General features: G+C 44.5%; 2 protein-coding genes across 2 annotated transcripts in view; both read right to left on the bottom strand.

Annotated features, from left to right (window-relative positions):
* LOC108784738 (ketosamine-3-kinase-like) overlaps nucleotides 1–4,652 on the bottom strand; it is a 7,768-nt gene extending 3,116 nt beyond the window's left edge. The window contains exons 1-4 of the mRNA XM_018553623.1: nucleotides 4,475–4,652; nucleotides 2,905–3,056; nucleotides 2,229–2,320; nucleotides 89–171 (exon numbers count right to left, since the gene is read on the bottom strand). Coding sequence (XP_018409125.1) covers nucleotides 89–171; nucleotides 2,229–2,320; nucleotides 2,905–3,056; nucleotides 4,475–4,615 — 468 coding nt within the window. The 5' untranslated portion in view covers nucleotides 4,616–4,652. The remainder of the gene's footprint in view (nucleotides 1–88; nucleotides 172–2,228; nucleotides 2,321–2,904; nucleotides 3,057–4,474) is intronic.
* A 3,048-nt stretch (nucleotides 4,653–7,700) lies between these two features.
* LOC108784732 (E3 ubiquitin/ISG15 ligase TRIM25-like) lies at nucleotides 7,701–9,272 on the bottom strand. Its single transcript, XM_018553615.1, has one exon. It carries the CDS (start codon nucleotides 9,270–9,272, stop codon nucleotides 7,701–7,703), a length of 1,572 nt encoding a protein of 523 aa, XP_018409117.1.
* Between the last annotated feature and the right edge of the window lie 3,071 nt (nucleotides 9,273–12,343).

Raw genomic sequence — 12,343 nt, 5'->3', positions numbered from 1 at the left:
AGATAGATAGATAGATAGATAGATAGATAGATAGATAGATAGATAGATAGATAGATAGATAGATAGATAGATACTATAGCAATCTTACGATAGGGATAAAGCCACAGCATGTCACGGTATGGAATCCAAACTTGTCCACATACTGGAGGTCTGACTGCCCAGGCCCTTTACCTTGAGGAAAAGAAAAATACACTCAGATTCTGGAGACAGCGAATGAAAGCAGAAATTCAACTCAAAATGCTAGCAGGAAGCCATTTTATTTTTATTGCAGAAGTGACATGATATGGGGCTGATGTATAAATCTTCCACCAGAAAATAGCTGGGCAAATCTCATTTACACAGAATTCCTGCCACTAGATGGAGTAGCACAGGAGTTTGCTTCTTAGCATACGTTACCCAAACAAAACCTTACGTTAGATCGCTTGCAAAGAGATTAAATGGAAAAGGACCTAGTACAGAGCCTTGACCACTAGTGACTGGTACCTGTTCTAAATGAAACCGTTTACAACCACACTCTGATATCTATCCATTAGCCAACAGCATATCCACTGAACCACCCAAAGGGTTAAAAGGAGTTGTAAAGTCTCAGCATAGCCTCTACAGTTATAACACCAGCATTGTAATAGGAATACATAGTAGAGTTGTTTTTCATAATGTTGAAAACAAATCCCTTTTATGTAGTGAGCGCTGCCTTCCGTCTGCCCATCACTTTCTACAACTTCCTGGATTCCCAGTGTGCTTTGCGTCTCTTTCCCTGCTGCTTGATGTGATGGAATCTCCATTTCTCAACACTACATATCCCATCATGCATTGCTTCCAGCAAGCAATGATAATATTACATTGTTCAGACGTTGTGTTTTAGTTCAGAGGGAAGGCTCTATGATGGTTGTGACACAAGAAAGTGCATATTCACAGGGCTGAGTGGAATGGTGTCAGTGCATTGAGCATGTACATCCTATGGGCATCTTCAGTAAGTAAGTTTACATTCTTCTAGATGGATCTGGTTATTAGGAGGGGGAGAGAACTTATGGAAATACAATGTAGAAAAAAAAATATGTACCGTATTTTGCGGTCCATAAGACGCACCGGACCATAGGACGCAGGGAGGTCCGGCGCGCCTTATGGAGCACTCGACAGACTGTAGCTTCTGTCACAGCTTCTATGACAGAAGCTGCAGTTAGTGACCGCTGAGACAGGTGGCGCTGTAATTACAGCGCCACGGTCTCAGTGATCACACAGAGCAGACGAAGAACGTCCGTTCTTCGTCTGCTCTATGGTGATCTCGATCGTCGCCGCTGCTCGGTTTTAATACGAGTGATCTCATTAGATCACTCGTATTAAACGAGCAGTGGCTCCTACTGCTGAACTCGATCACTGCCGCCGCTGCTCGGCTTTAATACGAGTGATCTCGTTAGATCACTCGTATTAAACGAGCAGCGGCTCCTACTGCATGTCTCGGGCGTCGGGATTCGCTCCATAAGACGCAGGCACATTTCCCCCCTCCTTTTGGGGGGAAAAAAGTGCGTCTTATGGAGCAAAAAATACGGTATTTCTAGTTTTTGACCATAGATATCCCTAAAGTCTTTTTTATAACATCATTATATGGAACTGTATCAAATGCTTTGCTGAAATCAAGATATGATATTTCCTCAGCACCACCCTGGTCCAAAACATTTGTGATATAGTCAAAAAATCTGATTAGTCTAACATGATCAGTAAAGCCATGCTGCTTTGGGTCCCGCATGTTGTATGTTTTAAATATTCAATGATCCTTTTTTTTAGGAGTGATTCAATTAATTGTGCTACTCCAGATGTTAAACCCACTGGACTGTAGATGTCAGCTTCTTCCTCACTGCCCAGCTAGTAGTAAGTAAGTAAGTAGTAGTGGTACGGATAAGCCATATGTATCTTAAAGCAGCTTTTTCTTCAGTCCGTGTGCACGATGAGGCCTAATAGTGCTCATTAATAACCAACTCCGGCTGGTTTATTCCTTTTAATTATTTGAATTTGGGGTTAGAACCTCTCTCAGGCTTTTATTGTTCTCTTCCCATTTTGGAGACTTGCATTAACTTTCTGACTCAGTGACACCCCGTCCCTCCCTGACACACTGGGTGTCACTGGGACAGGAAGCGATGGGAGATCTCCATACGGACACGGGCTGCACTGAAGTAATTGCACTGTGGAGGGCATGTGGTGTCATTTGAATTGTGGATTGAACCTGTCATTACCCACAGTCCCACTCTCTTTGGTCAGCTTGTCCCGCAGCCTCTGGTTATGGAGGTGGAGCTCCGCCAGCTGCTCTCCCAGCTTTACCGAGTGTCTGAAGGGATTAAAAAGAGAAAACGCCCTTAAAGGAACAGTCCACCCTGCTAGTCAAAATATACCTAAAGCAACAACGATGGACCATGCCTGTGCAATGTGTGTCAGCATGACCACTTGTAGTTTCCACTAGGGTAGCGGGTGACAACACAGGAGCACAACTAGGAGACAAGGACAGAGCGTTGTCACCCTATAACAGGAAATGTCTGAACAAGGACCTTCATGGCATAATCACCGGGAATTATTTTAATGAAAGCTGCAGATTTAAAAAAATTTTCACAGTGAATATTATTATACTGCATATCATAATGGAAAATTGTATAACTAATAGCGTTTGCAGAAATTTCGTGTAGAAAGTAAAAATAAAAAATGTAAAGGGCCAATGCACACACTTTTTTTGTGTGGATGACACAGGTGTGTCTATGCCTTGTTTTATCTCTGCATTTGAGTTCCCAGCCCTGCCCACCTGCTGCTGGCATAGTGACCGGGTCTCACACTGGTCGATGGATCATATGCTCATTGATGGACAATGCACCAGAAGCAGTGAGACCACAACATCTGGTTTTGCCATGGCTGATAATCTACCTGTTAAGACTCCTGAAGTCCATATGTTCCATCACTAGCAGAGCGCCCCCTGATGGCTGATCTATAACCTTCATGGCTTTGGGAACCCGGATGGTTTCTGTTTGCTGAATAGCTTGCAGGCTCGCCAACTCCCCCTCGAACATCCTCCTTGCCTAAAAAAAAAAAAAAAAAAAGACACAAATGGCTTCTGGTCATTTGAAAATATGACAATTTTCATTACAAAGCTTAGAATGTATTACTATAGTGTCAGTAGAAAGGGGGTCCCCATCACACTTTTAAGCTGGCCAGCAACTGCCTCAACCACTTTTGTTGTACACATTTGGAAATACACTTTGAAGCCACACCTCCCCGCCAAGGCACCTCTGCAAAGTGCGTCCCCTAACTCTACCCCCAACCCAATAATAAGACGTATATAGCGATGTGCAAACTAAAAGCAGGTTCACCTGGAGGCAGCCATACCCTGCTTAAAGGTACATAAACACACCACAAGCCCAGACATCCGCTTTGAAAGGCAGCCGACGACTTCCAATGTATGTCTGCACCAAACACAGAAAAAAAGCAGCAGTGTCGCGTTAGGTGCGGCAGTGTGGCTTCAACGTGCAAATATCTGCAACTAAAACCCAAGTAGCAGAGACAGCTTAGTTACTTCTATTTCTAATGGCACCCCAGTCAGGCCGGGCGAATCACGCGGCTGAAAAAAAGCTGCACATCGTGTGTCGCAAAAAAAAGGTACTTGTACCTTTTTTTTTTTTTTTTGCGATTGCCGCGCGGATGTCACTCCATTGATATCAATGGGGCCGCGCGGCAAACGCTATGTGTACTGGCACACGATCGCGCGGCCCGGGTGTCGTGCAGGTGTGTGAGCCTAGCCTCATAAATGGATTAATTGTGGTTTGTGTGCCCAATCTATTTCTGTGAAGAGGGCATTGGGGGGTGTTTATTTGTAAAGAAATGTAACAAAAACCTAACCACATAATAAAGAATATAGTTACTTTATTGCAAAATTCTACCTGGATACATTGTAATAAGCGCTGCGCAAATTGTTGGCGCTATATAAATCCTGTATAATAATAATAAAGTTTGGAATATGGCAATATTACAGGGATCACATAAGGTAAGGTAAGACTACTTCTCTTATTTTATTTATTTGATTCCCAGCGGCCCTCCTAAGGCAAAAATAATCAACACAAACATATAATATATATATATTACTATGAAGGGGGCATTGGGGTTTACATACACATATCTCTGCTGGGATAGGGGGTTTTATTTGTAAACAAAGACATATAAAAAAAAACCTAACCACATAATAAACAATATAACTACATTGTTGCAGAATTCTGTCTGGTTGCATTGAAATATTTTGTAATACTGCAAAATGACTGAAACTGAAAGAATATCCTGAAGTCAAAAATAATCATCGTGTTGTGAGCAAGCATGATAATCACACCTAATTAAAAGCACGATGTAGCACAAAACTAAAGACATTTGTGGTTAGTGATTGTTGGCAGCACTCATAAGAACCATCTAAGAGGTGCTATTAGTGATGATTAGTAAGAAGGCTCGGCACCTCAGCCTTGTGGTTGGTCTTGACATAGAGGCAGCCCAGGTCAGTGTCATAGCTCTGGCCTTGGCTGATGCAGCCTCCTCCTGAGTGACCAGACAGCTTCACCTGGGAGCAGCTCAACTCCTTTTTCAGCAGAGCCTCCATGTTAGCTAAGGGCAATGACGTGTAAGGGAGGGCAGAAGTGGTGACGCTAGGAGACCGAAAGGGCGGAAGTGATGTCAGCCGAAGCCAGGGAGGGCGGAAGTGATGTCAGCAGAAGCTAGGAAGGGCGGAAGTGATGCGTCATTGGTCTGGTCACACAAGACTCCGTCTTAACTGAGGGCATAGCAGGGAAACGGAGATGACGTTAGGGTTGCACTGTACTCTGATATAATGGACCTTATAGTCCTACATAGATAGACACGTCTGACTTTCAGGGTCTGGCCCTACTTTGAGATCCAGGAATATTCCTCTTTATCAACATATTAAATCTTTATAAGTGTTTCACTAATTAAAGAGACCCTGTTGCCAGACTATTACATTCAATAACAATCTTTTCATAAGATTATATATGTATTAATTGTATTTTTGTATGTTATTTACCTGTAAAAGCCTCCCCTGTGTAGGCATCCAAAGGTTCAGAGACTGCATGCCAGGTGCCGCCATCTTGGATGTCATGTCAGCAGCCCCACCTGACGCTGAGCGGGCACTCAAGTGACACTGTATAGAAGGGGTAGGCAACATCCAGCCCTCCAGCTGTTGTGGAACTACAAGTCCCATGAGGCATTGCAGGACTCTGTCAGCCACAACAGGCATGACTTCCAGAGGCATAGGCATGATGGGATTTGCAGTTAGACCGCAGCTGGAGGGCCAGAGTTTGCCTCCCCCTGCTAGCATTGCACTTCACTCCATCCCAGCATCTATGTAAAGGGTTATGTACAGAGGTAACAGAAGGGGCGGAGGAGCTGGAGCAGTACAGACAGTCCCAGGAGACGAGAGGGCTAGGACATGCAAGAAATTAGGGGGCTGTGCTAGGAAACTGACTCTTCCTAGAGCAGTCACATTTCCTAACAAGATCAGGTGAATAAAAATTGACTATGCAAAAGAAAAACATTGCATGTAGGCATTCAATTTACTAGATTTTTTTTCCTCTGCTTTTAACTGCTATTTTTTATAAGTTGGTGACAGGGCCTCTTTAGAGCAGCCATACTAATTAAATGGCATTAATTGTATTGTAAATGCAAGTACCTGGGCTCGAGAAGCAGCAAAAGGAGCCAATCTTGTAATATGTTTTCAAGAACATGCTGATAGGAGGAGAAAGCAGAGAGTCCAGTCTGATACCCACCCATCAAGGCATTTTAATACTTGTATAACTCCTCCCAAGAGCCAGACGACTTCTTGCATCAGGGCTGAGGGCTCAGAGAAGCACAGAGGCCCAGTGATGACATCACTATATGAGATAAGGTATGCAATGGAAACAGAAAGGTGTAATTGGCATGTTGATGAGGGAGGAAAGGAAGAACCGGAGAAGGTAAAATAAACTCCAGCTTTATTGGTAAATAAATATAACAGGTTCTACTGACAGATTTACATTTTGAGCTGTGGATGAAATGAAACACTTGTTTGCGTACAGAGAATTGTCATTTCTATGATGAAAGATAAGCAGAGCCTCGGGCAGCATCAGCGAATCCATGTTCATTTGTGACTGACTCTCCTGAATATGAATGAGCGGCTGCAAACTTCAACCGCAGGTGTTGCCATTTACATTTGCGGCTGCTTGGCGCTAGACATGTGCTATTCGTTTCCTTCCAAATCAAAATTCGGATGAAGTTTTCTGAAATTCTGACATTCGGACACATCCGAATTTCTGAATCCCGATCCATCTGAATGTGTCCGAATCCGAATTTTGGTTTCTGAATATCGGATCCCGTCCGTATTTAGTTCAAAAACTAAACTGAATCGGACATGTGACTTTCTGGCCAATCAGATGTGTTTTTCGGTCTAATGCATCCGAATGGGTCTGAACACAAATTTTACGACAACATGGGAGCCATCTGATTGGCCAGAAAGGTCACATGGCGTAACGAAAATTTGTGTTCAGTATATACCTCGTCATGTATCACTTGCCCCTCCTTTTTAGATTGTAAGCCCTCGGGGGCAGGGCCCTCCTTACCATCTTGTCTTGAATCGTATTGTGATTGTAATGTCTTCCTTATATTGTAAAGCGCTGCGCAAACTGTTGGCGCTATATAAATCCTGTATAATAATATAAGTATAATATACATATAATACTAAAGCCGAGGCTCCTAGACACGAATGGCATTCAGGATCCGAATCTCCGAATTGCATTCGGTAGCTCCCTAATGCTATTCGGGTCTGGGAGCCTCAGCTTTAGTAATATATGTATATGCAGACACCGCTTTGTGCTGCTGGCTCCACTTTAAAGGATAACTATGGGGCAACCTTTTTTGCCCGTAGTTCTCCTCAGGGTCACGGGAGGACATATACTATTGCCCGCTTTATGCTGAGAGCGCCACAGCGGGGACAGAGCCCAAGAATACTGTCGGGATATCAGCTGGCTCTGCCTCGCTAGAGCCAGAGCCAGCCCCCTACCCCATCCGTTCCTCCAGTCAGTGCTGGAGGATCGAGGAGGGGAGGGGGGGAATCTCTGCAGGGAGAGGATCGGAAAGTCAGCCATCAGCGGTATGTGTTTGCTGACTTCCCGATCAATAGAGCTGACCTGTGACAGCTCCTTTGTCACAGGTCGGCTTGAATTATGTGGATGAGTATTTTCCATTCACCCCATAATTGTCTTTTAAACAACACTACATCCCTGAACTTCCTGTTGAGGAGCGCACACACAGAGCATCAGGACACAAGCAACAGTGCAGCCTCCAGGAGCTGTCTATCTTCTAGCTTGGAGGAGAGGGGAGTAGCTTACTGTCCTATGCAGCATGCTTGCATGTTAGCGGGAATGCACACACTGTAGTAGCACACAGAGCGCATTTATCTCTAGTACAGGCTGGGAGCGTGCATGTAAAGGTGGCTCCATAGGACCCTTCAAGGGAACCGAGTAACCCTAAAACCAGACAGCAGGGCCAGCAATGAGGGGAGCAGGAAAATCCTTATGAAAGGGAACTTCACGCATCAACAAGCAGCATGCATGGTCAGCAGAAGAAGTTTAAAACAATTTAAACATTCAGTTTGCCTGAAATTCTTCTACTGCCTCTACTACTGCTACAGAACCCTTTCAGCTTGTCATGCGGACCCAGGCCTTGCCTCCCATTACATACAGTGCAGCATGGAGGGGCTCAGTGAAGGTGGTGGTGAAGGTGTATAAATGTGTGAGAGAATCACCTAGCTCATAAAAGGACAACTTCCCGGCCTCGTAATCCAGTGAGACTCGGAACTTGTTGCCCAAGACGTTATGAGCTAAGAGTTGGTCTGTGCCATGGTGTCTTACAGCGTGATTACTATGAAACTTGCGCATACACCAGGACTTGTCATTCTCTCCTATGGCTGATTTGGCGCCTTCCCTCTGAACGCTTGGATATGTCATTCCAAACCTCCAACCCCCCGATTCACTCGTCAGAACTTCCCAATAATGTCTTCCAGAGCTAAAACTTTGCCTGCTGACAACTTGGCACTTCTGAAATCTCAGCGGCGTCTCTGGGCGATCCTCCTCTTCCTTGGTTGCGATGATACCTTTCAAGTCATCGGACATTTTGATGTTATTGGCAGCTGTGGCCGCGTCCAGGAGTAGGCCCGAGGCTTCTTGAGAGCGCAGCCTTCCTTTTACAACAGTCATGATGTCAGATAGACCTACAAGCATCATCTCTGAAGTCCTATCCTCGTCCAGGTCACCTGAATCATGGACCTGTTGATCATTTCTCTCTCCATCCCCCATATCTCCCTCCTCAGTGTCACTATAGTCAGTGAGTTGCTCTTGTAAGATTGTTACCGGATCAGTCTTGTTGCACAGCTCTTCAATATAACGCACATTTCTACGCAGCTCGTCCTTCTTTGTTTCCATCTGCTGCATCTGACCAGAGACCATCATCAACATCTTCTCTTCCTGTCCAGAGATCTCACTCAGGACTCTCGTTTCCAGATCTCCCAGGTGTCTTGCAATGTCTCCGAATAAGGCAAGCACTCTCTTCTTTTCACCAGCAGCTTTTTCTTGGACATCCGCCTTGTGTTTCTGCAGGCTCTGGAGTCTATTCTCCATTTCTGCTTCTTTTGAGGTCAGATTCTCCAGGATACCCCTCAGTGTTGTTTTCTTTTTCTCCGAAGCTTCGTCCATCGGTTCGGCCTGGTGCCCTCTGTGTTGACCAGTAAGGCAGGAAGCACAGATGCAGACAGAGTCATCGCTACAATAATATTTCAAGATCTCTGTGTGAATTGAGCATTTTTTGGCCTTCAGGCAATCGGAAGGCTCTGACAGAGCATGTTCTGGTGACTTGCTGTGGATTTTAAGGTGTTTATTGCACAGCCTAGCATCACAGTGCAGACAAGATTTAATAGCAGGTACCTGAGAGTCGGTGCAGTAAGTGCAGAACATGGCAGAATCCTCTTCAGCCGGCTGAGCAGACAAGAAACGCTCGGCGATGTTACGGAGGGTTATGTTTCTGTACAGAGTGGAACGATCCTGGAACTCTTCCCTGCAATCCGGGCAAGAATAAGCACCCGACTTCTGTGTATCCAGCACGCAATCTATACAGACCCGGCAAAAGTTGTGCCCACATCTCAGAGTTACCGGATCTGTAAAAACTTCCAGGCAGACGGAGCAGTACAGCTCTTCTCTCATTTCTGCAGACGCCATTCTTGTAATATTGGAGTAAGCATGAAAGTGAAAGTTTGCTCACTCCCAGGAAACACAGCGTCATCCAGAGAGCCGGACGTCTTCCAGGTTAACTCTTTTTACAGCTGGTACAGGGAATCATGCAGTGTGGCTTCTAAGTGCACGGATAACCCTGCATGTCTGCTAAAAGGTGCATTATATACAGTAAAGGAGAAGTCTTTATGCCGTTATCACTGTTTGCAAAGGGTTTTACAACAATTGGGTCCAATTAATAAATCACGTCATTCTTATGATTATCATTATCTTTATTTTCAAACCCAACTGAACTTTTAGTTTAAATTAGCTAATTATATCGCAGGTGCATCAAGACAAAAGGTGCACAAAGTCTTCAGCTGCCCATACATATAGAGGTGATTAAAATTTTGCACGACCTGCCCATCTTGGACAGGCAGATCGTACTTGCGACCATCGCAAGCCCTCCCGGCTGAGGGGCGGGCTTCCGATGATTGCAGTGCAGAGCGGTAAGTGTGCGCTTGCGCACACCGGGCCGTGCTGTATTTGTCTTCTGAGCACGCCACTAACCCGCCGAAAATCATACGATTTTCGGCAGGTTTTCCAGCGTGCTCGGAAGACGAAAGTCGTGCGACCTTACAGTAGAAGCGGTCGCACGCTGCCCATACACCTGCCGATTATCGTACGACCGCTGGATCACCCGCGATTATCGTACGATAATTGGCAGGTGTATGGGCACCTTTACAGTTGGTTTTATGTAGAAAGCAGTCACAGCATAAGCAGAAAAGCCTGCCCCGTGCCAGCATGATGTAGATAAGGACCCTCGCTCTCTGTGTGGAAGCAGAGGTCTCTCTGGAAGACGTTCAACATGCCCTCTGCTGAGTCAGAGCCAGAACTCTCTTTCTCCCTCAGCAGGGAGCATGAGCTTTGCTGATTCCAGAACTGTAGGTCTTACTCAACAGGGGGCATGTAGGGCCTTTCCAGAGAAACCACTGCTTCCACAAAGAGAGTAAGGGTCTTTCACTGCAGCATGCTGGAAGGGGACACACTTTTCTACTCAGGTTAAAGAAAAAAAACAGTACAGCTTGGATCACACTGGGGTGCATTGTGTAACGCGCGTTTTTTTCATGCATTAACGTGCACTGCATTGAAATAAATTGGCTCGCTATGCACCAAAACAACTGTGAAAACAGACGTGCACAATTTTTGGCTCCACAATGCATGGTAGTGCTTTACTGTGCGCTGTGTTGTTCTGCAACAAATGTGCGTTGGAACTGTGTTGCTTTATTGCGATGGGGTGCCTCAAAATGCATGGCACTGCAATGCACTACAACTGTAATGTGCACTAACGTGCATTGCCTCAATGCACGCATTATCACAACGCATCCCAGCAAAAAAAGTGTGAACCCAGCCAAAGATTTTCAACACCTTTTTGTTTTTGCACCAGGACTGAATTTACCCGATTTAAACTGAAAGTGCAGTCGGGCTTTTAAAGTAAAGATGATATTAATCACATGAATATGCCGATTTAATAATAAGACCTCACTGTAATTTTGTAAGACACTTTGCAAACAGTGATAATGGCATAAAGAAAGCTCCTTTACATAAGCACCTTTCAGCAGACACGCAGGTTTAACGATATTTTTAGGATTGTATTATTATTATAATGATGGTATAAAATAAAAAATACCATACCCCATGACATCATACCTTTAGCCAAAGACCAAGATCATGAAAAAAGTGAAACAAATACACAGGGCTGTCTCCATGTGGCAGACCGAGGCTGTTGCCTCAGGCGGCATCTCCTTGAGTTACGTGGGGGGGGCAGGAGGCAGAGCCTGCCACCCCCATTCCGGCTAGAGCATCCCAAGTTGCTAAGAGCTGGGCTGGGAGATGTGTAAGGGCCATACACCTCCCCTCCCAGCTCTTAGCAGCCACGGATGCTTTGGCAGGCGTCCCAGTCAGCTCTTGGCAACCAGTGATGTCAGTGAGCTGGTCAGGGCTGGGCGGTGCACCACAATGACACCAGCTAGAGCCCAACTCACCCCCCCCAGTTCGTGACCAGCTGCCCCCCTACTCTTGCCTCAGGTGGCGACCCCTGAAAAGACATACAGGCAAGCAGGAAATGTAGAAAATATGATTGATAGAAGAATAGTTTATTTCAATGATCTAATAGTTGTAGTTACATTGTATCATTATTATTACAGAAACATTGGAGTTTACATGATTCCCTTTATTATTATTATTAGTAGTAGTATCCCATGTCATCAACTTTATTAATCTGTTTATATTACATCAAACATTTTACATGCAAAATCTGGACATGGGATTAGACCCATCAACAGTCTGTCCCCCGCCCCAAGAGAGAAGCTAACTACACCGATACTGTATGTGTACAAGTAAATGCCTGTTTTTCACAAGTTACCCCATTCATAGGTCCAGCAATCAGAACTGTTTGATATTCTAGTATTTGGGATGTTTGGTAATACTTTTGCCTTACTTTTAGGGGTCTAGTTATAAACAATTCGCAGAGCTATTTGCGAATCTCTGTAGACGTTCGTCCTGTAAAAATGGAGGAGAAAAAAAACAAACCTTCTAATATTGCATTGTGGCCATTTGGTGGAGCAGAGGAACATTGGAAAAAAAGTATTTATTTCCTATGCTCCTCAGCTCCATCCAATGGCCATATTGCAGTATTTTCTGAAAAATACATTTGACCTGAAAAGAAACCTCTGCTTTTAACCTTAGTGATTAGACAGGTTTTTTTGCATGCTGGCTGGTGAGTGTGCCTGAAAACTTTTTGATGTTTTACTGTTTGAAGCCCTTTCATGTGCACCTTGCTGTAAAGCTGTTAACGAATTGATGAGTGCGTTTGCCATTTGTTTTGCTTGTCTATAAATAGATCCCCAAGAATCATTCTTGTTTTATAGAGACATCACATGCACTCCAGGCAGTTAAAATAAAACACTCAAATTAAAGCAGATCCGTTATCATTATTACCTTGTTAAATGTATTTTTTATGGTTGAATTTTTGTCTATTGTATTGGATAACAACCCATGCCAGATACGCATAACAGATA

Source organism: Nanorana parkeri, unplaced genomic scaffold (genome assembly GCF_000935625.1).
Source record: "Nanorana parkeri isolate BGI_ZX_2015 unplaced genomic scaffold, ASM93562v1 scaffold126, whole genome shotgun sequence".
In the NCBI taxonomy this organism is placed as follows: domain Eukaryota; kingdom Metazoa; phylum Chordata; class Amphibia; order Anura; family Dicroglossidae; genus Nanorana; species Nanorana parkeri.
This window is presented reverse-complemented; position numbering and strand designations above follow the sequence as displayed.

What these genes read in the sequence shown, in the direction of transcription:
- LOC108784732 (XM_018553615.1), bottom strand. Translation starts at nt 9,272, where the DNA reads ATGGCGTCTGCAGAAATGAGAGAAGAGCTGTACTGCTCCGTCTGCCTG.